Below are 27,254 nucleotides of genomic sequence, written 5' to 3'. Positions count from 1 at the left end.
ATGTGTAACAACTCAAATTGTCTCTTTTTATTATTGATACATTTATAAAGCATATTGCACAGGAAGTCCTGACCAACCTTGACAGATAGAATCCCCTCAAAAAAATGTGTAAAATATAAAACAATAACAATAAGCATAAGGAGCCTGCAAAGTTGTAAAATGAATCAAAATACACTCCATACTTTGTTCAGATTTTTTTTTTATCTAAGAATTCTTTGTTGTTTATGTATTATTCAACAACATATTGTAAGCCCTAAACACTTCTTGGCATGAGATCAGTTGAGTCACATACCTCTGCTTGGCAAATAATTACTGCTCATCCTGAATAACTTCATCATGAATGTGCGCCGTTATCTACTGATGCACTTATTTTGGTAAAGCAGAAGTCACCCTGCGACATTTGATCAACTACTTGCTTAAGCCTTCTCACAAAGTTAAATGAGAACCAACAGAGGAGCCTCAGAAAATACGTGTTAACAGGGTTTTACATCACTGCCATTAAAAATGCAATGCCAATATATTTAGGCAAAAATCACCGTCTTGTCATAAGCACTGCCTTACTGGAAGTAAGTGAGTGACCATCACTGAGGAAATTTGTTTGTGCAGGTATTTTATTTTTGACCATAGTGTCTACATTGTCATTTCCTTAATATTAACTTCATATCAGATTCCTGAAAAGGTCTTGACTTAAAATACCATCACCCATAATCTTCAAGCAACAAGAAAAAGACCAAAATCCTGAAATAAAAATGACTCCCACACCACACATTAGAAAAAAAGAATTAAACAAATATCATCAGTTTTGCCGACGGCCATTTGGTGTCACATTAACAGTTTGATTTGTTCACCAGAAGTTGGGTTTTTTTTTGTTTTGTTTTTTTTATATGTGTGAGTGGACACACGATTAGCTTCCCTGTGGTTTCACTGCATTACCTGCTGTATAGTCCAAGTAACTGGGGTACTGAGGAATTTCAAGTGTGTGATATGTCCATGTGCATGTGCAGTGCAGAGGGCATAAGACTCGCTGAGTCACATTGGCACCACCGGTCTGTAAATAAAACTCAGACTTGGTTTGGGCAGGCAAATGTCTCAAACTCTGGAGTACTTAGGCAAAAAGCAGCATCAACATGTCTCCTGTCTGTAAGGCCTGACATGCCACATTTGGCTTTAGTGCAGTTATCTGGCGACTTCAACCTGCATTTAAGATTGTTTTACACTGCTTTACATGAAATACATAGATTTGTAAACATTAATGATGTAGGTCAGTGTTATTCAGTCCTGATGTTCAGGGCAAGGAGTCCTGCTGGGCTTAATTCTAACAGGCCAATCAGGGACTGACTGATACAGATTCAATTTAACCATCTGCCAGGACAGAAAACCACAGCACACACTGTCCCAAAGACCAGGACTGAAGAGCATTGATGCAGCTCACAAGTGTGTGGTAACACAGTTCCTATTCACATCTTAGTTTTGCAAAGTTTAGGACTTTGTACTGTTCAGGACCAGATACAACTAACACCCATGATGAAAATGTTAAAATAAACAGGCAGTATTAATAACATCTCTTCTGCCTGGGTATCCATCCTGACCAAGTCATTCATTTCTACATCATGTCGTATTACTCATTAACCTTATTTATAAGATTGAAAGGATAAGTCTGATGATATTCTATATTTTCTTATTGTCAGCAAAGATTAAAACCAATGATTAACTGGTATAACAAGGTTTGCCTGATACATCTCACCCGGTATAAAATTTCAATGATATACAAAAACTATTAAAAACCAATAAATGAGTCACAGAGTTGTACTGGGTCACGTTTCTTCATAACAATGAAGAAATGAGTTTGAATCAATCCTGGATACACCGTGCACCAAATCAGTGACTTCAAAAGAGTCCCCAACAAATCCTCTTTACTCCTGTTTGAGTAACAAGTGTTAAAAAAATCTCAGTGCCCCACTGTTGTAGCTGCTGTTGTCAACAACATCAAAAACATAGAATATCATCAACCTTATCCTTTAATTAAAGTGGATGGAGATAAAATCTTTTAAAAAAAAGTTTTCAAAGTTTTGTTCTAAAATTTGCAATTAGTTATTTAATAAAAAAAAAAATACAACCTGAATAAACATCCCCAATTTGAGCTACTCCAAATTATTTTCAAGCTGTGTGGTGAGTGTGTAATCTAATAACAGCCCTTATGCATTAACAACATCTGCTCAGGTGTGGCTTTGCTCGTAGTTGTACACAAACACATGTGCACACCTTCCTGGTTTTTTTCCCCGTACTCTGAAGACGCAGCTCACGAGGAGAGTCTCTGAACGCTGTCGGATTGTCTATAAGAGGAACAACTACATTATGCATATCAGTGATGAGCTCCCCGACAACAACAGGCAAACTGAAGGAGGTGGGCTGGGATTACTGTGTGTGTAGACGGGACCACTTGCTTATACACATACACAGTATATATTTGCATCATGATTCCCCTCCACATTTGGCACTGAAAAACAAACTACAGGGTTGGGGGTTGGGGGTTGGGGGTTGGGTGGCAGATGAGTTGCACTCTTCCAGTGACACTGACATTTCTTGGAAGAATACAACAGACAACCACAAATGCAAACTTCCCAGTGAAAAGGCTTTTTTTCTGGGGGGTAGGGGGTCGATGTCTCATGTGTGGGAAGTCTGATTAAAGACTCAATGCTACTGAGGGAGGTAGATGGACTCGATTATTTTACAAGGCAGAGAGTTTGCCTCAGCCGCGCTGCAAGTCACCTTTGAGACACTTTAAGAGCAGTGGGGTGCCAGCTGAGTTATGATGAAGTAGGGGGAAAAGCTAAGCATTGAAAACTGGTCAAACAGAACCTTTCACAAGCGTTATACCCCAACATTGTGGTAGCAAATGTTCCGTCTCATTTAACACCAAGACAGTTAAGTTAGCCTTCTCTGTATACTGTGTACAATAACTTCATTTGCCGCAAATGGACATGGTAGTTTTACATGGTTTCCGGACCAAGTTAAAATTGCAAGATTTACAAACTCATGACCACCCCAGTCTCTCGCCCCTTTTACACAGAGATCCTGTTGCACTGCAGTTAAGAACACACCTCATTATGTTGCCTTTGTTTGTTTACACTGAACCAAACAAAGTCGACATAATGCCGCCCTAGTGTGTGATTTCAGATAACATGCCGGCGCTTCTGAATCAGAGAAGTGACATATAAGTTAACAGCATCGGCGTCTGTCCCGCCACACCGGCTCTCCCCTTTCCACGGATGCTGTCGGCTTAAAAGCGGAACAACAATGCCCCCTCCATTCTGTGTTCATACCTTCTATACATAACGGCAAGGCAGAATAAAGGCGCAAAGTTCCCGCCTTGAACAGGCTGTGTGAAAGGGGGTTCTTTATTTCTACAGAACAGACGGTTCACGTTTGTTTCTTCAGGGAGATCTGTTTAGTGTGACATCAGGATGAAATCCTCACCAGAGAGGTTGGCTCTCAAGACCTTTGGCTGAAGTTCTCGTCTCTTCCTGTGCTTAAGGTTTGAAGTCTATGATTATCATAGGCTGATTGGATTTCTAGAGAGGCTAGTAAGAAGAGAAAAGGGTGAACAGGTCTCAATGATTTCTGTAGCACATAACCACTGTCTTCAAGGGTTAAAATATCCACGGACTTGAGAGAGCTCATGGTGTCTGAGGAAGTCACAGGCAGGATATTTTGGTCAGTAATGAGTTTTCACTTGAAGAAAGTGGAAAATAAATCCAATACAGATCCAAACTCTACAAAACAGTCCCTCAGAGCTCAGTTGATTAGAAAGATAAAAGCCCAGTGTCCTGAAACAGCTGTGTTCTGCTTCACATTCAGCAGCATCAGCCATGGGAGGAGAAGATGGGCCTGCTGATGTTGCTGTTGGTGGTCATGGCTGCCAATTCCCACCTGGCGTGAACAAGAGGAAGAATTAGCAACGAAAATCTTCAGGAAGACGGAAGGCTTGCAGTAAACTCCAATAAAATGTTTTTACATTGTAATCAAACATGTTGTATTACTGTGTGATGTTTTTAATAACCTTTTTTTCCTGACTGATTGAATACATAACAGATTTCTATAGTTTGAAATATCCAAAGTGCTAAATATCTAATGTACTGACAATCAAGCAATAGTGTGACAATTGCTCTCACCCTGTGCTCCCCCCTTGTGCGAGCGAAGGGCCACGATGTGGACAAGGACGAGAGGAGGCCCCGCTGTAACACGAGAGCCAGGAGCAGGGGCTGACAACAGGCTCTAGTGCTGACCTGATGACAGGTCAGAGGTTGAGCTCCAGATTGTTATCACTGGCTCTGGTTTCACACTCACTCCCTCTCAATTGCTTTGTTCGTTTTTTTTTGTTGTTGTGCGCGTGTGTGTTTAAGAGGGGAGATTGGCATTGGAGCTGGAGATGCCAGTGAGGGGCAAAGGAGTCTTGTGACCCCACAGAAAACCCTCTAAGGGTTAGAAACACAACTGCAAACGCTAAAGTGGGGAGCGTGCAAGGTGGCAGTGACGGTGCGAGAGAAATGGGAGGCCAAGAAGAGTAATTAGTATCAAGTTCCACGCAGAAAAAAAAAAACACTTCAGTGCAAGCCCTCCATTTAAGACACACTCCTCTAATGAGCGACATCAGCTTGACAAAATCTCTTCATTAAGGATATTTGAGAAATGGTTTTATACTTGTGTGAATATAGAAAAAATCCATAGATTTCAATGAATGTGAACTTGCCAATTTAAAACATTTCACCTCAATCTGAAGCTGAGTAAAGGTGGTTGACGAGAGAGTAATTATTGAAAACACACTGTTTTTAGACACATATTTTTGCCTTTACGTGTTTTACCAGCTTTAACACAGTTATTACAACTTCCCTACCCTGTGATTGCATCACAACACATCAAAGAGATATTTGCTAACTTTTGAGTCCCTCTCAAAAAAACTGTAAAAATAATTTTCAAACTTGTCACTGAGTAAAATTATGTATTATTAATTTATCACGCTAGTCTCTTTAAGCAACAGTGTTTCCTCTTTTTCCAACCTAATACCTAGGAGGCAGTGCTTTTGATTTATTTTCAATTATTTCACTGTTGTTTTATAGCTGGGTGAATTAATTTAATTTGGAATAGATGCCAAAAAAACACCAAAATTCATATTTTAATCCTAAGATTTAAGATCTCCAGTTTTATCATGATCTGAGAAAATATAAGTGTGTGTGTGCTGAGTAGAAACGGCACTTTCTAAGAGTAAGCTTCTGAGCCAGAGACTAATACTGCTACGTCCTGTCTGCTCATAATGAAACAGAACTATTAGTGCCATTAACTGAACTCTACAAAACGGAACAAAAGAGAGCAGAAGAAAACATGTAATTGATAACTGAACGACTGGCCCGCTAAGCAGCTCGTCTGAGGAATGATTTTTCCACCACTTTTTTAACAAGCAACAATGATTTGGTCTCAAGATGTGAAATATTACAAACCTATAAATTCTTAGCTTACTCCGGCTTGGTGGTTTAAGAAGACAAATTACATATAGTAGATGAAGAGGCATTTTAAACAATATCACAACATTTTAAGGCCCAAAAAAATAGAATCTGAAATTGTATAAAGAGGCAAATCATTTATCCAAGGAATTAATCAAGAGCCAGATGTGGATCGCACTCAGTGATTCTCACATGGCCGATGTTAGGCTGGTTACTATTCTGAAACCACATACAACTAACAACAGTTGGACTGTGCTAGCAAAGAAATTATTGCCTTTAATATTTGAATTTCTGGCAGCTTATAAAACATTTTATCCGACAGCATAATGTGTTCAAAGATAACTCACCTGTGCTGGTGTGTGTGGCTATAAAGTGGATCTACTGTAGTTTAGAGAGAAGTTTTTGGGTCTTGTCTTTATTCTTTTCAAGACAGTGACTTTATATGTATCATCTTGCTGCACACCATTTATTCATAGCTATATTTTATCTATTTTTGTTGATCTTTAACACTTCCATGCTACAAATACATGGAATGAGAAAGTCCTCTCCTCCTCCTATTTTATACCATTTTCTTCTGAATGTCAATGCATCAGCTTTTGTGCAAATTGTACACAGGTACACAATGTACAAACTGAAAGCATTATATAGTCTATGCTAATGTTTCACAATGATTGAATAATGTTCATGCTGTTAATTGGAAGATTATATAATTACGTACAAATTTTACATGTGGGGCCTTAAAGTAAAGTCAGAAAAAAGCTTGTTGCACTGTTATATGGAGGATAATGAGTCATAATTTGCCTCATTGAAAAACAACCTCATTATTCAGAGAGACATAGTGGTGGCAACAATGACAAACATAGTACAAACTGCATGAACAACAATGTGTCAGCTCAATGACAAAACAGGACTAATGTTTGAGAAGAGGAAGCTTGTCTGACCTGATATCATGTGGGAGTCCTGACTGCTCCAGACTGTACTGAATAACAGCTATTTTGCATAACGTCTTCAAATTAGGGCCTGAAAAGAAGAGAAAGTGTAATGAGTCAGAGTCTGATCACAGATACTAATCATACTCAGGCTAATAATATCCATTTCAGCTGTGGGAATTCAAAATGGAGTCAGGCAGGTCAGATCTAAGAAGCTGTAGATGAAAGGAGTTCGATCTGCTCTCCGTGATGTAAAAACCACGTTTTGTTTATAACATACTGCAGAAAAACAACACAATTCACACAAGGACATGGAGAACATGATGATGCTAACTCAGTGCACAAATCATCTTATTCTAAACCTCCTTTGTAATACTAATTATAAACTTCCCCTCAATTACAATCACCGTCATGGTTGCTCCACCATATGGTCAGTGATAAACAGTGTGAGGACACACGCGACTGGCACGTGGAGGAGTATGCCACAGGGGACGCCAGTGGGTACTGCCAGTCCCATACGGTCCCTGTGTCCCAGTGTAAGCCCACCTACACAAACCCTAACTGTGACCTGACAGCATTACAGGCTACCCCAGTGCAGGCAGGATATGGCTATATTTGGTAGTCCAAGAGACGGAAGTGCGCCATGTGATAACACAAAGCAGGGCCAAGGCCAGGCTTACTAGGCCAGGTGAGAAATGAAGCAGCGCTGTCAGGAGGGTACTGGTAATATAAAATGTACTGAGGAGACCAACAGATATATTATTTAACCAAGCATGGTGGCTGAAAATACTGAGGTGGACTTAGGTATCTGGAGGATAATGACAGGGATACTTACTGAAGTCTAAGATATACAGGTCTGAATGATCCATGAGGTTAAATTCATCTCCCATTCCTTGCTCCGGACAGGGACTGTAAAGAGAACAAAGAATGATTTTATAATATTAGGACTGTCAACAGAAATACATTGAAAATTACAAGTGGTCAAAGCTTCAAACCAATCCCCAAGGAGTAAGAGTAAGGTCTTAAACCTCCTTTCTGTTTTCATGAGCATGAGCCTGTAATTGATGTTCAACTTCCCTCATGTCAGTCACACAATTCCCAACAATTAGTTACCTACAGGCTCCCTAATACTAACCTCTCACTGTCTTTGTTTGTTTTAATCACTAAGGTTCATAATCAGGGAGCCGCAGATTGTTCTCAAAGAGAGCAGCACTGGTCACACAGCGCTCTCCTCTCCTTATCATAGGCTGGCTTGATTTAAGCCCACAGGAAGTCGAGCACTGTAGTGAGACGGCAGGCTGGTCCGTGCTGATAGTCTCCCAGACCTGTGCAGCCGTTGATATCACTGCACATCTGTTTCCTGCCACAGCTAAGCACACACACCTGTGACACACCTGGTGCACCACAGCTTAGAAAGCCTTGCTGTGTCACATCTCTCTTCAGTCACCTTCTTTGTATCAATTAATCAATAATTAAAATGCAAAACCTGGCCACTTAGAAAGATAATGTATAAAAACTCAAGTAAAAGTAACAAGCTACAGTCTGTTGGATTGAACTAATATTCCAACAAGGTAGCAAGCATATTTCTAGAAATGTATGCAATGCACCTCATTGCTTGCTTTTTATATCCGTAACAATGGTGCACAAAGAGCCTAATCAGTTTAGAAGATAAAAATGCACAGTACAGTGTTACACTATCCAGGGGACAGTTTCAACCACTCAGGTGCCTTCACCGTGCCCTTCAGTGTCTGCGAATATCTATCATGTAGAATAACAGAGACTTTGCAGCTGTGTTTGGTTGTTAACAGCAGTTTCACAAGATGCTTTCCGCTACACATGAACTGGCCACTGACTGGCAACCAGACACCATCAGACACCACCACAGCACTGTTGAAATGATCTTTCTTTTTGAATTGCTTCGAATTACACTTCTTTTATTTCCCATTTTCTTCAGTCTCTTTCCATTTTTCATTCTATCCCCGAAACCATCCTCTTGCTGAACACAATATACTCTCTTCTCCTCTGTCTCTCCACCCATCAATCTCTATTCCTCTTTCCCGCTGTCCTCTCCATCGCGTCTCCCTTTTGCTGCGTGTTCAGGATGTTGTAAGGGTTTTACGTTGCTAATCTTCCCTAAACAAACACTGTGGTGGCTTAAAGCGGCCAGGAGAGGAGCAGAGCACGAGCACAGTCGTCCCAGGGGGCCAGCTGGGGAAGTCATTACGCCCCCCCCCCCCCCCCAGGAGGTGGTCCACCCAGGCTTACAGCATGAGCCTTTATCAGAATACCTGCAATCACCCCCCCATCATCAGACTGTCTACTCCTGGACCTGGCTGTATGCAACTTATTGGAGAACTAAATTACAGTAATTAAGGTTATTTATTAATACACTCACAAACACATCTCATTAAAACTATAACACTGGTCAGTGACATTCCTGGTGGCATTGAACCTTGTCAACAGGACATTTATTAGGACTTCAGACTGAAGTGTCCTTACACACCAAGCCAACAGTCGGCTGCTGGATGCAATCAGGCCGTCATTAAGCATCTGTGGCCCACAACAGCCTCTAGTTTTTGCTTTCTCAATGTGTCTGTCATCATTGGCTCTAGTTGGTCCTTATGAATTGCTGGCCACAAATTCAGCATGATGAATATTATTACTTTTTTTATGAAAAGAAAAAATCCAAATACTAAATTTGGCTACATTAGATGTTGCATGTGAAGAAAAGACACTAACGTCAACAGTCTGTCTCCATTACAGAAGTAATGAAAGGTAGTATCTCTATCTAAAGCACACACTGCAGTAGCTGTCAACTACTATGCAAGCTCACATGGAGAAAGGCTATAGGCCTTGGATGCTGACGCGTGAAAGGGTGCAGATAAGGGGATGCTTGAACAGGGACAACAAGAGAGGTGACGATTGCATCCCACGGGACAAGGCTTTCTCGCATGCTTATGGATAATGACAGACTGGGTGTGAAATTCGGCAGAACATTAGGCAATGGTAATGCTTTATTGGTCACCGCAAAAAGGAAGAGGCTGAGGAGGATCATAGAGGCAGAGGAAGGAACAAGGGGGGGTAAGAGGTATCTGATAAGCCCCTTTTACACAGCCTGTTCAAGGCGGGAATGTTGTGCCTTTATTCCACCTTACAATTCTGTAGAAACAGATATGAACATGGAATCAGGGGGCATTGTTTTCCTGCCTTTGAGCCTGCAGCAGAGATAGTGACAGAGTCAGATCAATGTCTGTGTTGCGGACCAAATGCCAACACTGTTGTGCCGCACTTCACGACTTTTGTTGGTTCAGTGTAAGCAAGCGAAGTCGGCATAATAAAGGGATTTCTTAATGGTAATAAAATGGGATCTCTGTTTTAAAGGGGCTATAGACTGGGAGTGGTTGGAAGTGGGAAAAGTCACAGTGTGAGACTTAATGCAGCATCCTTGTGTTTGTTGGCTCACTTTGTTACTTGATCAGCAAAGTATCACTCTGTGTGAAAGTGCTCCTCCCCCTACAGCAGCAGTGGTTCCCAGTCTGAATGAGGCCTGACTGATGCCGCTCCCCCACTAAAACAACACTGGTTGCTATTTCAAACAACACTCAGTGAGGGTGTCTAATCACCCAATTGCCAGTCCTTACTAGCAATGCACTGCCTGCTCCACCTCATTATCTTCCACACCGAGGTCTCAAAACGGTTGAAGAAAGAGCTGAACTACTGTCCTAAAACTAATGAGGGAGCACCACAGAGCCTGGGAACACTTAAGACCTTCTGAAGAGTCCAGGAATTTAATTGCCCACAAATTCTGTGGACAACTTTCTGAAAAAGCAACAATGCAAATAAAGTGATGAAAAAAAAAGATTGAGAGTTGGAAGAAATCTCCATCAGTGACAGCACTGCTTTACAAGTCTGTTTTCTAAGTCTGTTTTCAGCAGCTTCATTGGCCATATCCTCATTCTTGGGAGTGATATGATCTGCATCCTTTTCCTTTCTCCACTTCCTATTGAACTTTGGTCCTTCAGAACCATCTAGCTCACAGGAACTCATCACACACTACAACTTCCTTCAGAGCGCCTTATCAGGAGGGCCAGACACGCATCAAATTATTTCAGCAGGACTTTGGTACAGAGTGAAAACATGGGGAACGTGCTGGGAACAGGTAACGATAGTACAACAAACCAAAGAAAAAGACAGCAATTTGTAATGTACTTCTACATTAATGCAGTATGCAACACATGAAGCATGATTAGATGGATATTAGACACAGGAATGGATGGCATTTTAAAAATCAAAATCCCAACAATAATATATGATTATGGCTGCACTGTGGCTAGACTCTTGGGTAGGTGAAAAACATTTCTCCCTTAAAGAGAGCATTCATTTTGCTTCCCAGAGTTTTAGCTGACGGTATGCAGCCAAGCAATTATTAAAAATGTCAAGTAATTTACTTCAAGTAGCCATGGTTATTTGTTAATAACATAAATTCTTTTGCCCTCTATTCTTACTGTCATTTTTTAAACCAAGAAACGTTTTTACTAAATGGCAAAGCCTATAGCGAGAATCTGATATAAGGGGTTAAGTGGACCGTTAAGAGCCCTGCAAGAGTTGGCAATGGTTTGGGAGCTAAACTTTCCTAAGCAAATCCAACAGACTTAGTTATCACAGATTGATAGGTTCTTGTCCTTTTCTTTTGGCTTAATCTCTACTGTCTCACCTCATTTTACCAAGATATCTGTGCCCCCTCCTGGGCAGTGGCTGGACAGTGGATTAAGACCTGTAGCTGCCCAGACCTAAGCCCCATGCAGAGGGTGAGATACAAAGTACAGCTGGCTCCCTGAAAGAGACGCTTGACTTCAGATTAGTCAGAGGAGATGCCAGCCGCAAGCGAAGCATGAATCTCAAATTGCAACCCCTTTGGGCAAAATGTGGTTGGAGTTGGTGGTGGTATTGGAGAGTAAAACGGGTGCTATAAATCTCATGCAAATAATAATATAGTCGCTTTTATCAGGAGTGGATGTTATCAACCTAGCTGCCCATAAAACTGAGGAAGAGGACATTAAATAGTGTTTCAGGGCCTTGAACACAGCTGGTTAATATACAGGGGAAGGTCTCAGGGGGTTGTCAAATGCTCCTCTATAGCTAACAGATTCATTCTGGAAAAATAAGTTGCTTCCTCTATAGTCCAAATCTCCACCTGCAGCTTATAAGACCAGGACTCAAGGTCAGCCACCAGGAGACACTCACAAGAGGAAATACTGATGAACATCAGCAGCTACAGACCATAGTTTCAGTACAAGGTTTTGGTTTAATCCTTCTATCAGACTAGCTCATTATTACACTAGCTACTTTTGCAGGCGAAGTGACTACCTCTGTCATATCCTGCTTTTTTACTGTTGCTACAAGTGTTTCCTCTCATTTTACAGACAAGCAGTGTTGTTTAAAGACAACTCGCTGATTGTGAACAACTAGTCTCATATTCTGTTAAATCGTTTGGCTGGTGTGTTGTATTTGTAGTTTTTACTTGTTCACATAGTCTGGCATTGTTCTGCTGAGGGGGCGTAGAACTACCAGGAGGTGTTTTGGTTGTGATGACAGTAGTAAATCAAAAGTTAAACTAATGCTATTTAGACATGTCAGTTTAAATGGACAATAGCATCACCTATGAAGGCTGTTTATTTGAGCCGCTGTGTAACACTCAACCCTATGACACTCTAATGTATACAGCCTGTTAGTGGGTTAAGGAGGGTTAAGATGCAGATGAAATACTATCATGAGCTTGTCTTTGAAGAGTAAATCACAGTGTCGCTGTGCTGCCCCAAGGTCTTGTCCCGCCACGTGCTGGATGCCCCATATCCTGCTAGGGTCACCTCCACTGTTTGACAGCTTTTATCTCAGGCATACGAAACACACACACACGCGCATGCAGACAATTAATAAAGGAAACTTCTGCAGCTTACCCTTTGACACTGAAGGCCAAACAACAACATGTGTGAGGCATCAAAATCTTTGGTGTGCTGATAAGCTTGTTTCCATGGAGCGGCAGATGTTAAGACATTATGGGATGCAGTGAGTGCATAAGAAAGGGCTGATATTTACATTCAACAATAAATGAAAATCTGAACAGACGGGTTTTCATATAATATCTAGCGAAACTATAAAATGCCTTGGAATCTGTTCTGCCTCTGTCCCATGTTGTGTTTAGTCTAACATTTGAACTGTCAGGTTCAACAGTGATAACAAGTTGCACTTTAACGGGTTAGGCTATCATAGCAGCGGCGCTTTCAGCCATTGATAAGGTGCAAAATGGTCTTGTGGGTGATATCAAGGCACCAGGCTTTTGACCTTCCTGGTCTACTAAACAAAAATCACTGCACTCTGCAGAAGCTCTCCGGCTCAACAATTTGCTGTTTTGAAATGACCAGTTAAATTCCACACAGATTAAATATCATGGTGAGATTTTGCTGGATTAAACAAGAGGTCTGTGGCGGGATGTTTTGGCTAGCAGTGAGATTACCTGGTATGTGGTCTCCCTCTTGTTCAGAGTGTATGGCAGTCACACACTCTCCCTACCTTAATATTGAGTGGTAACACGAAACCTATTTGAATTTTACATCAAAACTAAAATTGAATATAAGATCGAATCTTATAAACAAAACCATGTCTACTTATATTTAGCATTCTGTACTAAACCAGGGTAATGAGCACAAATGCTTCTGCAGCTAATGTTAGGTTTGGCGTCAGCATGCTTTCCATCTTCACTAAATGTACCAAGCAACTCTGCATATTGCCAAATGGAGCACACACACTCAGGCTGGCAGAGCAGAGTAAGCATGTGCGTGTGTATGTGCAACACTCTGACGTCGGCTCGGCAAGAGGAGCTGTGAGTCATTAAGTCATGTGAACATGTCCAGACACATAGAAACACACACAAATGGCACACTATACTGGAAAAAAGAAAATGATGGAATGAGACTAAGTGTGGGCCACTCCTAGATGTTTAGACAGGTAATTAAATATATTATATATATAAAAATTAGGAGAATTCCTATCTGTAGAAGGTCTGCAACCAACATTTATAGTCATTGTTGATAAAACTACAAATTATTTCTTCAGCTAAACAATTAATTGTTTGGTCTAGAAAACACCAACAAGTTCTGAGAGTCCAAGGTGACATATATTGTCTTGAGAATGAGAAGATGGAATCATCAAATTTTTGTGCCATTTTTGGTTGAGAAAAATGAATTCAACAATTAAATGATTATCGAGTAGCTGTCAGTCTTAATCAACTAATTGTTTCAGCTCTAACCCACTGGATGTGAGTGTGACACAATGTGCTCCTCTTGTATTATTTCAAACATCAAGAGAGACAATGAGCAATCAGCCACTATAAAAAGAAAAGGTTGCAGCTCACTGCCTGCAGGTGGAACCCATATAAAAATTGCAGCAGCTATTACTTTCCTTGTCCGTAAGCAGTGACATCAACATGTCTACATTTGCAGGTTTCAGCCACTGCTTTCCTTTCCTCTACGTGGTGCACATTGGTACGTTTAAAACTTCATGGTGTATTTCTACTACCACTAACCTCGCCATCATTTGTCTGAGCTCATATGATGGCAGATAATAACTTTGCCTCTTACATCACTGGATTACATAAGGGTCGGAGGCCTTACCTGGGTCTGCCTAACCATAGTGACGACATCAAAGAGACTCATTCATGGCTTGGCTTTGTTAGACCTGAACTGACATCCAGTGGTCCCTGCTGCTCACAGTGAGAGGAAATTAAAACCCCTTTGAACAACACTCATCATCAGCAGGCCACATAAAAAAGCAAAGAATCTATATTCTCCAGCCTACAGGGATGTTTTAGATCTTAACATTTACCAAAGACCAAAAAGCAAACCTTACATCACAAGCTGCTTTCAGATATGCACTGCAACCCTGAACTTCCCTCCACATTACTTGGATGAGCTGTATGTGCGAAAGCAAACGTCCAAATCACTTGAATTGGCCTTTACTCTGCCAGATCCCTGGTATAAAGTCTGGGTAATGTCCAACTGGGCTGACATGTGAACTGAGCTGGTTATTGTCCGGAGAATTCGCAGCCTAAAATAAAGGGAGTATTTCCAGTAGATGAGAATGTGTTGTGTGCTGCGGGTGTGAAATGGCAACTCTGGATCATGTCCTGACCCGATTTCTCCAGACATTCATCTGGTATTCATATGTGAAAATGACTACAGACTAACATTTGAACACACAGAGTTGATTTAAATCAGTCATCATTACAGTCTTTAGAGAGGTATAAATATCTCTCATGGTAGGAATATATTCACTAAATGCAATGATGGAATGAATACATGTTGTCATGTCCAAGTAGTTCAAGGGACAGTGCCAGATTTCCCTCCACAGATTCCAAGCTGTCTGCTCCCAGCATGCCAATCTGTCATGTCCTTGTTCACATCCTGCCCCTCAGAGGATGCCCTGTTCCCAACCTCAAAATGCTTCCTGATTTAGCACAACCTGATCTTATCGCTAGCAATTATACACAGAGTGTGATGAATGCCAACAATGACAACATAGGCTCAGCAGGAGATCAATAATCTCTGTGGCACTGTCTTCATGTGCATCTCAACTTCAGCTGCGTTCAGTTCCTCGGAAGGTGAGAAAAAAGTTAGCAAAATACGCCGGTCCTTGCTTGTGTGCGCGTGTGAAGGAGAAGGTCAGTGCAGGTGGAGTTAGTCATGCACGGGTCGTCCTTCGTGGGGCAGTGAGCAAGTCTCAGTAAATGAGTGTAGCAGAGGCACTGAGGGTATATCACATTGCACTCTGTGAGAAAGAATGCCCTTTTAGGTCATAAATCAGAGATGGGGCAGAATTTCGCGCCTTTCTGCAGCTCAGCAGGCCTGTTTACACTGACGTAAGTGGCATTCAATAGACTGCCACTAATGCCCAGCCTGTCATTCACACGCTGCTGATTTACCCTCAAAGAGGGTGTGTGTGTACCAAAAAAACATACCACAAAAAAAAGGATATCCTGCACCTACTCCTGTTTTATGGCAACCAATCTAACAGCACCTAAATTTACAAATTCAATACAAACATCAATTCAAGTCCTCCTCAAGTTCAAACATATTCTCACACTGAACACTGCACTCTCAATCTCATGTTTTATTAACCCCAGTCCCTTTGTATTCATTGGAACCTATATTGCGTTGTTGATGTGTGTTTTACAAATGTGTCACACCTCAGTGTTACGTCCAGTCCGAAGTGTAACCCCTTTGAAAGCAGAGGGCTCTTGGGCTTAATAGTTTTATTGTCCTTCACTAAAGTGATAAATTATTCCTGAACAAATTCCTGCAGGTAAAATAAATATCATAAACTCGGAAAAATATCAACAGAGGGGTTCTGTTTTGGATCAATTTGAAAGAACAACCAACCAAGGAAAACAAGATGTGGACCATAAATTTCAACACAATTTCCTTGGCAGACCCACCAAAATGAGGAGCCCCACAAGAAAACACAAGCAAGGTGTCCAGCAAATAATTCACGACAGCTTGTGCAAGCATTCGTCAATTGCACTGAGACAGACACCAATAACTTTTTTGCCCTGTTAACTGCCCTCATGTTGTTAGGTCATGCAAAAATAAACACAAGAGACAAAGCAATGGCTGGTTTTAAATGTAATGTTCACACTAAAGTAGTCGTGTTTAATGAAAAAACACTTGCTCAGTCTAATCTTAAATCATTGCAAATCATGACAGAAGTTAAAACACCAACTGAACCGTGATAAGAAAACTTTTTTAGTCAAGAACAATAAAAAGCAAACGAATGAGTGTGGTACGGAGTGCGTTTGTGTGTCTTAGTATGTGTGTGCACGTGCTTATGGGAGTTCCTGTGTGTAAGAGGCTTAAGTGTAGCTCATGTAAACAACAAACATGCAATGCTGGTCAAGAGAACCTGTGTGGCCGACTGGCCTGTAAGGATCATGCTCTAATTTGTACAGTAACAGGAAACAACATCTTGACTCAACTTAAAACAACAGAGTGACCGCTGTACTACAAAACCCTCCACTTTACAAATAACACAAACAAAACACCTTTCTCCCCTAATAAAAAATACTTGGTGTGCATTCAGCTTAAGGTAGAAAAGCTTAATTGGCCGCAGATTCCTAAAAAAAAGATCTGCCCTGATGCTTTTAAACAGGATGTTGGAGATATCATGTGGTGTTTGATTTCTTCCTCTGCTCAGCCATCACCCTCCATCATTCCAGTGGCCCCTATGACACTCCCTTCTCCAGCCCCAGCCCTATCTGCTCACAACAGGAAATCATGACTCCTTAAAACCCATCCTGGACTAATCCTGGCGAGAAACCAAACAACACATTACAATCTTCAAAATTAAGCATCGTCTGAAGCTCTCTGTCTACCCTTAATATTTTTTTTCCATATCAATAACTAACCGTACTGACTTTTGACTGCCATGTTTATAAGCAGGACTCTCTGTTCCTTACAACTGTAGTTATTTATTTGTTTATGAAGTGGCCTTTAAAATAGATCTGCTGTGAGTGTGTTATATATCCCTAAAAATGCTTATTATATTTTTGCCTAATTATCATTATATATATTGGGGAAAAAAACAATTTTAGTGACTATAATGCTGTTGCATGATATATGAATGAAGATTACACTTGTGTATTAGGGTGTGCTCCTCCCCACGATGTGGTGGCCACTGGAGCAATAGAAAAGTAACTCAGCAGCAGCCAGCGGCCTTGAGGACTTGAGGTCCTGTAGACGTAGTGGGGCTGAGAGGACTCTTATCCACAGCCTCCCGATCTTCTCTATCAGGTTATCCCAGTGGGGTTTGCCTGATAACACAGCCTTTCTGATAACAGTAGCCCAGGTCCCAGACTACTCTGGACCATGCTAAAGCCATTAGCTACCTCATTACTCCACCGGCTGCTGGCCTATCACAAGCCTGTCACCAGCCCAGTGGCACCTCACCAGCTACGAACCCCCGCCAATTCACTACTGTCTTACAACCAACAAGGGACTCATCACAGGCCGCTGTCTACAGGAGCCAGAACCTCTGGTTGGCATATTAAAAAGAAAGGACAGTTTGTTGTCTTGAGAGCATGTGCTCCATAAAGATTATGACGACAAACAATGAAAAGCGTCAGGAGTAGAAGAATTTAAGTGTTTGTAAAGAAGGGAGTTGGAAACATTTCTAGTCTCTAGGCAACCTCTGAACTTTTTCTGCAGTTTTTCTTTCTTTATTGCAAACCAAGGTTTCATCTAAAGGTTTTTATGTTTGGAGATATTGAACTGCACTGAAGTAGTTCTCATTAATTTGCAATTCAATACTTGGCTTCAATTAACTTGTGCAATTATTCAACAGCTCCAATATCATCCAAACTGGTATCTTCCATGAGATTAAAGATGAACTGCAGAATTATGCTTTAAACATTTTTGTAAACTAAATAGCTCAAATGTAAGAAACTAAATATTGTGCTTCTTTACAATATACTGAACACTTCAAAATGTTTTGTATTGATTATAAAAAAAAAAAGAAGAAGAATGCTTTGGCACATGATTTGTCACATTGAGCAGCAGTGGCAGTATGAGCAGTAGTAGAGGTAGTAGTGAAAACAGTGGCTGCAGTAGTAGTGGCAGTGTCAATTTTTGCAGAGCATGGAGTGTGTAGGAGTGTCTATATTATTCCTCAGATATTTTCAGCTATGCATTCACAGCATTTTCAGAGCCAGAAGTGTTGTGACAAACTACATAGTCAAAAACTTTACAGGCATAACACTAGTCAGTAGTCTACTGCTGCTGAAGCATACAACATGTTTTAATAATGATAAATGCGAACAGCTGGACACATCGACAAGCAAGAGTTTTCAATACAGTCCTTTCTTTTCATCTGTTATACCACGACACAATGACTGACAAAAATAAATGAGACATGCTGTTCATTATGATGGATTACCAAACTTAGGCAAGTTTCACATTTTTGCAAGTTGGTTTTCACATCCCGCTAAAATGAATGGAAATCAATAGTGTCTGGAATGTATGTAGTCTAAAAACTTAAAGCATGTTTTATATAACAAACACCATGAATCTTACTGTTCAACTAAACTTCTGACTTTGAGATATTTTGGATATTTTCGAGACAATACTTGCACAACTAAGGTGCTGAACGCTGGTGACACACACGAGTGGGGCAGACTATAGTCTGTATTTAGCTGTGTGGCACTGCTCTCTGCATAAGAGAACAATGGCTCAGCTGGCAAACGGTGGTTTTATCATCATGTGATGTCAGCTTAAGCTTTTATCAAACACTCCCAAGTGAAAAATGGATGCAGGGGGAATGAAGGAAAAAAAAAAAAAAAGACTGGATGTTTGAATGTGTAACAATTCAACTGGGGGCTCTATCATTGCTCATCCAAATTATAATCGCTTTCCCCAACAAATAGTTAGGCTTGAATTTTTTACCTACTCATACATTTATGCATGTGTGCACAATACTGAGAATTTGTGTGTGCTTGTGCAAATGCATATTGAAATATACTGAAGTATTTTTAGGTGTTTACGTGCCTGCATGTACATATGCATGCATCTTTGCATCTGGGTATGTATCTAAACCTGTAAAAGTGATATTTAGGGTAAAGAGTAGTGGAATGAGTTATATTTGAAAAATGTGCTCAACAACAAATGAACTGTTTTGATGCTGTATGTGAAGATATTAATGCTTTTTAGTTAGACATAATACATAGTTAATGATATCATTTCAAAGTACTCATTAAAGAAAGAATAAAGAATTAAAAGAATAATCTAAAAAGAAGAATTTTGCCACTAGAATAATCGAAGGGGAAACCTAACAGAGAGAATATCTAGGAACATCTTTAATTACAGTGCACATACAGACCCTCAAATACCAAAAATATGTCAGTTTTAGTAGTAGTAATATTTTGTGCCTCACCTCGTTCCTCCAAAGAGGATGATTCGATCTCCAACCATACAACAGCACTGCCGTCTCCGCGGGCATGGGCCTTTCCCCTTCGGCTCTACCTTATTCCACGAAAAGGCTTCTGTTGCATGTAAACACAAGACAAGTATAAGTTGAGATAACAACATTTAGACATAATGATGGAAAAAAAATAGACACACATACACCTGGCTCATTTCTTCTGCAATGGAAGAATCTCAGTAAAACTTCAGATTACATACGTGCCTTAAATAGCTCAACAGAGAGATCTTTGGAGCAACTCATTTTGCAGCTATACAAAGTCTCTGCCATTTAAAGTTACAGAAACCCACTAGTGCTTCCCATCCTGCCAAGGGAAAAGGGATGAGGGAATGAAAAGGGATGACTAAAGCAATAGCACAAAATTTAACATTTGAACACAATCATTTACATTTCAGAAATAGAATCAAATCCTTTCTTCTGTTCTGCTGAAGTGCAATATCAGTGACGAGGCTGAAGCTGTCTCAGTTGCTCCATATAAGGATGAACTGTGAAGCCTCACACACTCAGAGCCAACAGCATCATAGCATCTCTATAGCAACAGGGCATTCAGACTTCAGTGGGTAATAATGTCTATAACTGAGGTGCTGCCATCTAGTGGACTGCAAAGACCAGGTTTAAATGGTTACCAGCAGAAACCAGGTTCATGATATTCTAACACCATATAGTACACTGCATTGATGATGAATACACACCCGGTGTGTTGCATCAGTTTTAATAACAATGCTTTGTTGTGAACAAAAGAACAAGGTTTCTTCAGGAAAACACTTCAGCTGACTTGAGAATCAATCTGGCAACAAATGTAATAGCAGACAAAGACTCCAGTGAATGAATTAGTTTTAATTACTTGTATCAGTTTTTGATGCGAGTGTGTTTCTGGCAAAAAGAGAACAGGGTTTTTCACACAAAAAAAAGGAAGCTGCCAGCCACTATCACAAAACTAACAATGGTGTCATAAGAGAGGAGATGACTGTCTACACGACTCTCTGCAGGGGGAAAGTGGGTCAGTGCCAGCTAAGACTGCCAGTGCTGCATTCCCTCTAACAGGTAAACAGTCATCAGCTCAGGTAGATCAAAAACAAAATTACCATGCACTAAGTAAAGACACACCCAGTCTGACATAAATAAGTAGTGAATCACCTGGATTGAATTTCCAGAGGTCGTTGAAGTGCCGGTCCAGGCGGGCATTGTATCCTCCAAATATGTACAGCTCTCCATTGTAGGAAACTAAACACAGAAAGGAAAACCCAAAAAATGATCCAATTTATATGGTCCATCATGAAGATCAATGACATCTGCAGCATAGTAAATGGAAACATGCGAACCAGTTACATTAGCTGCATTTGTTTAATCAGACAATGTAGGCAAAAAATACATTCTTGTACTAAGTAGATGCAGAATGAACAACACTGTTTACTCTCCCACTGGACAAACAACAACAAAACAACAAAAAAGAATCCCTGCATGAGAATGAGAGGGAGACAGCACAGGCTGGGAAAAGACTGCAGTTTGTATATAAATGAATCATTACAATAAGAATGTATGAAAATGATTCCATAAGTTCTTCCTCTTTAAAATTTATTTTTTGCCGCTATTCAAACTAAGAGAACCATGGTAGTTTAAAGGAGTGAGCTGGATCATTAACCTCGCCAAGTTAAAAAGATGAATAATCTCATAACACCCAGAGTTTATTCAGAAATGTGTTCATCTGCAGCTCCCCAAAAACAGTTTTCTAATCTATTTTACTTTCCATATTTTATCAGTAGCCGAAAACAATTCAGATAACCATATCTCAATACATTCTGAGCTAAACGGTTATCTTATTTGAGAATACTTCAGAATAAAACAATTTTTTTTTTTTTTTTTTAAAGAGATAATGCCAAATTTGTTCATCGTGGTGATTTTGTGTGTGTGTTTGTGTCTTACAGGCTGAATGACTCCTGCGTCCCTCTGGCAACGGTTGTGTCGAAGGTGTACTCAGCCAGCAGTTTGTCTCTGTGTCGAACACTTTGATCTTGTTGCAATAGATTTCGTTGTTAGAGTGGAAGGGGCCGAAGCGGTCGGCTCGCCCTCCAAACACAAACATCTTTGTCCCGATGATGGTGGCTGAGTGGAAGTCTCTCCAGCGCGCCGGAGTGCCCTGTGAAGAGAAGACCAGCAGATGATGCTGTGATGACTGCTGTACCTTCGCACTCCATAAAGTTTCAGTGGAGAGACAGAACAGGACAGAGAGCAAGGACAGTGGATGTAACCTACAGACTTTTATTGCATTCTTGAATAATACACCTCATAAACTGGCTTCAGTTTCAAACTCTCCAATGTCTCCAAACTTTCTATATTCATCACAAACCTGGATATAAAGCCTCATCCTCACAGTGGCAAAGAGGAGGCTTCTTGTACAGCAACTTCAGGTAAACAGCACCATCTAGTGGACCACACTTGGCATACACTAAATTCAAACCTCTCCTTTCAAGAATAATGTAGTTATGAAAACATTATATAGATTTTTGGTGTAAATCTAGCTCAAAATAATAATGAAGCTTATACTATCTGTGGTTACTATTGAACAACAAATAAAATATACTATATATACACAAAGGAGAAATGTGATCTGTTACCACCGAATGAGACTATGGTCAACAAAGGCATGCTTCTACTCCCTTTGCATTTAACTGGCCTAAAGCCACGGCAAAACCTTTCACATGACTTCCTTTCTAGAATGTGCTGCCATTGTTTTCCACAAATTTTATGCAGGCAAGCAGGCTCTTTAACTGGCTTCATAAACAGAGCAGTGGGAGAAAAAGAATATCTTTTAAAACAATAAGGTTGTATAAATTATATGAATAATGTTAAAAAATTTTAAATTGGCAGCTTAATGAAAATAAAACTAATTGTAAATATCCAAAACCACTGTGGTCTAGGAAAAACCACTTCTTGAGATGATAATGGGCTTGGTGGAAATTGAAATCAGTACAATAACAAACAAAATGTATTTAAAACAAATTCACCTTTACAGAAAACAGGTTTTGAGTAAAAGCACAGCAGGTATGTTTGTTTTCAAAAAGGAATGCAAGTCTGGGAGTACGCAGAAAAATGTATTACTCAGTCACATGCTCAATTAAATCTATAAGCAGCACACTGTAATCTCTGTGATGACAAAATGTTATCAGTTAGGAGGTAAAAGTAGAGAAAGGACTTCCTCTACCATTCCCTTCTTAACCATATGGAATGGTGTCTATGTTTAAAATACATTTTACTAGAGACAATCACATGAGCAGGTTGACTGCATAGAAGCACAAATGGCATTTCCAAAAAGGGGAGTGTATATAATCCTCTGTGAGGCTTTTTGTACTTGGCTACCTACCAGGGAGCTGCATTACATTGCAGTGTCTTTGTAACCAGCCAATTTGACCAGTGGGCGCTTGTGCAGCAGTACTGCCAACCCCAGTAATAACCAAAGGTTTGTTGATCTCCAACAGTGCTTTGAATATAACTGAGCTTGTTGCCAGTCTATTCTATCTTTGTGTTTCTCTGAGTGAGCACTTTGTGTCCATTTTTATTTGGACTTGAACATTCAATCTGTACACATAAGAACTAAAGCACTTTTTAAAATTTTTTGTAGAATAACAACTGGGGGTTGTAACTCACTCTGGCATTAATTAATGACCAAACCATGGTGGTGGTGTCCAGCTTGTGGATGTCATTGGAGAAGCAGTCAGCCTAAAAAACAGCAGAGGAGATTAATTAAGGCGTGTTTTAATGTTCAGGGAGCAAGTCACATAGTGAAGAGCGATAAAGACTCACCAGCTGTTCATATCCTCCAAATATATACATTGCTTTCCCCAGGACGCAGGCTGAGTGGCCGTCCCTTGCCCCTGGAACAGTCCCCGAAATCTTGGGTGTGAACCATCTGTGGGTGTCTATGAAGCAGGAATAGTTTATATTAACTCTGAGCGTACTTGCGAGGGACCTAACCTCTCATTTTACAGTTGTGACATAACACGAGTCATCTGCAATAGAAAGTCATCACACATATAAAGAGGTGTTTGAACTCCCTGACATAAACACAGTTTTCTCTCCCATTTGCTGTCACGACCTGAACAGCTAACAGGTGCATCTCAAGGAAATACAGCCTGAAACTATCACTTAACAGCATGAGTTAGATGCAAGTCTACTTACTGACATCGAAGGCATAAAGCACATTGCAGGCCCCCTCTGTGTCGTTACGCCCACCCCAGAGGTAGATAATATCATCCAGCAGCACAGCTGTGTGGCCATAACGCATATACGGCACTTCACAGGCACGCTCATGTCCTCCTGTCCTCACTGGAGGCAGCTTCATCCAGCGCAAAGACACTGAAGTACAAAACAATCAAGAAAGGAATATTTATTCAGTTATGACAGAAAAAGAGTATATTGTCAATATTTGCCTCAACGCCAAAATAAACATAACTACAATACCATACTGCAGTGCAATGGTAACTTTGAGACAGTGAACCTCAAGATACATTTTACAAGAATAAAAAAATTCAAAAGCCGCAATAATAATTAGTGAAACAATTAGGAGCTACATGTGCAGAGATTCAAATATGAAACTTAAAATAAAGTTCACTAGCAGAATTTATCCAAGCTCTTACAGCTGTCTGACAAACCTACTGTTTTTGAACCAATGTATAGTAAAAGAAGATGTAATGCGATGTCAATCATCTGAATGAAATCCAAACTGCTTTTTTGCCATTTTATTTCTTATGTATTTTGAGAGGCTCAAAACAGAAAGTGTTTGAAAAAACAGACAAGTTAAGAAAAAGGAAAAAACAAAACAAAAGGACAGAAGGGTTGGCATGAAAATAGACATCAAAGGGAAGGAGCACAAAGCAAGTGACAAGATATAATACTGAAACAATAGCTAAGGTGGTCCCGTTTCCATTTCAATCAGTTGAAGGCATCTTTATTAAGGTTTGTTTCCACAGATCTTTTCATGGTATGGCAATACCAGGTAGGCACAAGCTACTTTAGGAAGTTGTAAAACCCTTAAGCAGGTGGCTGACAACACAGAGGGAAAAGACATTATAAAATGGGTTACAGGGAAAAGGGAGAAAAGGGAGCAGTTTTATAAAAGTTACAGCAGCACATTTAAAGAAAACACCTGTGTTTGTGAGATAGCAATGGAAAAACAACTAACAGAGACATTTTCACAAACCGCAATGGAAAGTTTGGGGTTTTAATTGCCAGCTGCACTGAGTTACCGTTATAGTGGTGAAGGTTCAACAACCTCTAAAACACTCTGTTATCCTTATTTCCTAATTTGAAAAAACAAATATTTTCTTGCTTCATTACAGATAAAACACTGAGAAAACATTGGGACACACTAAATTTGAGTACAAGCAAAACCTACAGCAGATAAGTACGGATTTAAACAAGTTCATGAAAATATGCTGCACATACTGGATTTCCAGTGCTGTCCCAATGTAAAATTTAAACACTTTTCACTGACCGTGAAGTCAGACTGCTCTTGAGACCTGAAAATTGTATTCTCATTATTTCTTAAGTTGTTTTCCAGTTCATAAAACTGCAAGGGGATGAACAACCAAGTTTCCATATGAGTTGCACTCACAAACAGCTGAAAGCAAGATACTGATTCAAGAATTCATATGCCTAAATTATGAGACAAAATTCAGGACCAATGGGATCCATAGATATAAATGTATATTCACCACCTACCTGTGTTGAATACATGCACGTCAATCTGACGGAGCGTCTCGTAGTCCTCCCCAGAGCAGTAGCCTCCAAAAGAGTAAACCTTGTGCCCCACGGCCACAGCAGCATGGTTGACTCTCCGCGGCCCTCCTTCTAGGTGCACCGACCAGCGCAACATTCCACGCGCAAGCACCTCTGTGACTGCCAGTCCTTAGACCATCACTTTGTCGCCTGCTTGGACCCCATCAAGCAAACCCCCTCCAAACCTGGGATCACGAAAACAAGAGGGGTAGCACTTTGATTAGGAGACCAGTGGGGCAAACTGGGAGGGAGGGGCAATCGAGGAGAACACAAAGGGGAACTGTTTGTCCTCATGGGCTAAGAGTTGCTCAGCTCTGCTGTTGCTGACAGGCTCACAAGCCCCTGTATTATCTAAACTGGGAGAGTATTTTAAGAGGTGATTAGACCCACACCTACCACTCTTATTTCTTTCTGTTCACTCTTATCCCTGTGCCCTCCCACTGCACTACAAAACTTTTAAATATAGAATCATATAAATAAATGTGCATCCCTTTTAGGCAACACCATATCAGTAAAAAAATCCTATATGACTATCATTACACAAACTGTGTCAGTAATGTTTTAGCAATAATGAAAGACTATTAGGTTACTGAAGTGTTATGAACTGAATGTGTTTCTAATCTACTGAGAGAGCCATGACGAAAGTGTCATTTGGCTGTCTTGGCAGTTAGCTTTGCATGATTGGATGGTCATGCAAATCAAAAATGTCATCTAAGTAAAATCTGCAGCTTGTAGTTTGATGTCAGCTTGTAATTCAACAATAATAACAGCAAAAAATTACAGATTAATATTCACTCACTACCTGTATGACTTACAAAAACTGCCTGCAACTTATGAAAACCAAGTGAACCTGCCTCTTGCTAAACCCTATGAAGCCCTGCTTTTTCCATCCCAATGACTCACTTTCTCACTGACCTCCAACCTTTGTTTGCTCTTAAAAATAAACCCCCAGAAGAGCATTTAACATAGACCTTTCTATTTCTAGCCCACATATCTCTGAAAAGCAACACAGTCCAAATCTAGGCAACATGCAAATGTAAGTCTTAACTTAAACAGAGTCATTGTTTTGTTTACCACTTTGTCATTGTTTAGGGGCATCATGTGAAAGCTGCCATGTAAACTCGAGAACACAGTTGGGAGTAAACTGACTCCTCAAAATGCAACAACAGTCACAGGGTGATGGCACTATTGCCTCATCTTTGCTGCAGTAAATCGGTCTCCTGAAGCTTTCCCTGTATAAATTAAACAGCAATTTTCGCAGTTCTCATGTTGTATCATCCTCACGTTGACATTGACGACAGGGACATACATCTTTGTGAAAACTGAGCAGGGTGAAAAGCAGATTCTTCACCCTCCTGACCCACTGAAGAGGATATTGTTGATATCAGATGACTAGCCATGGCAACTTCGTAAGACCACACTGGCTTTGTACATAATGGGACTCGGTTAAGAGACAAGAAAATCGATGCATACTACTGCACAGGTCCCGGTTGACCATGAATATTGGGGATCTACAGATCATTAATTGATAAAGCTCATCTAGACCCGATGACATTGAGCTGCAACACGGTTCCTACAGTACAGTTAACGCCTCATACACAAGCTAGTCGACGTTAGCTATCAAACAGGAGCAGCACACGTATCAGGGACGGCGACTAACCGCCAGGGTCGCTTGTCTCACAAAATCTACTTTAACAAGAACCGTGTATTGATAATAGCGCTCCTGCATCCAGCTGTTTGATAGCCAACTGTCCTGGAGGAGAAGCTGTTGCTAGCCAGGCTAAAGCTAATCTGTAGAGGCTTATTCAGCTGTTAGCTAGCTAACCTGAACTGAATTTAAAAAAAGACCGGCAAGAGTTAAAACACTGGCGCTTATTTTCCAACCTTACGAACCGGTTAGCTAACAGACAACAATATCAACAGATGAATATGATTTCGCTACCTTTAGGTCGAGTCGGTTGTGGTTAACTGGTGTTTAGACAGGCAGTGCTATCTAGTGCTGTCCCAAAATGAACGAACCAATTCTTTC

At 40.4% G+C, this 27,254-nt stretch overlaps 1 protein-coding gene across 1 annotated transcript; it reads right to left on the bottom strand.

Moving 5' to 3' along the window:
* Positions 1 to 12: 12 nt before the first annotated feature.
* Positions 13 to 27,254, bottom strand: klhdc3 (kelch domain containing 3). Its single transcript, XM_056395260.1, has 11 exons — positions 27,168 to 27,254; positions 25,169 to 25,410; positions 23,627 to 23,803; positions 23,252 to 23,367; positions 23,096 to 23,167; positions 21,374 to 21,587; positions 20,588 to 20,674; positions 19,403 to 19,511; positions 7,263 to 7,336; positions 6,440 to 6,518; positions 13 to 3,930 (listed from the first exon to the last, which is right to left on the bottom strand). Exons 2-11 carry the CDS (start codon positions 25,320 to 25,322, stop codon positions 3,864 to 3,866), a joined length of 1,149 nt encoding a protein of 382 aa, XP_056251235.1. The 5' UTR covers positions 25,323 to 25,410; positions 27,168 to 27,254; the 3' UTR covers positions 13 to 3,863.

The sequence above is a fragment of the Seriola aureovittata genome, chromosome 14, assembly GCF_021018895.1.
Source record: "Seriola aureovittata isolate HTS-2021-v1 ecotype China chromosome 14, ASM2101889v1, whole genome shotgun sequence".
NCBI classification, from domain to species: domain Eukaryota; kingdom Metazoa; phylum Chordata; class Actinopteri; order Carangiformes; family Carangidae; genus Seriola; species Seriola aureovittata.
This window is presented reverse-complemented; position numbering and strand designations above follow the sequence as displayed.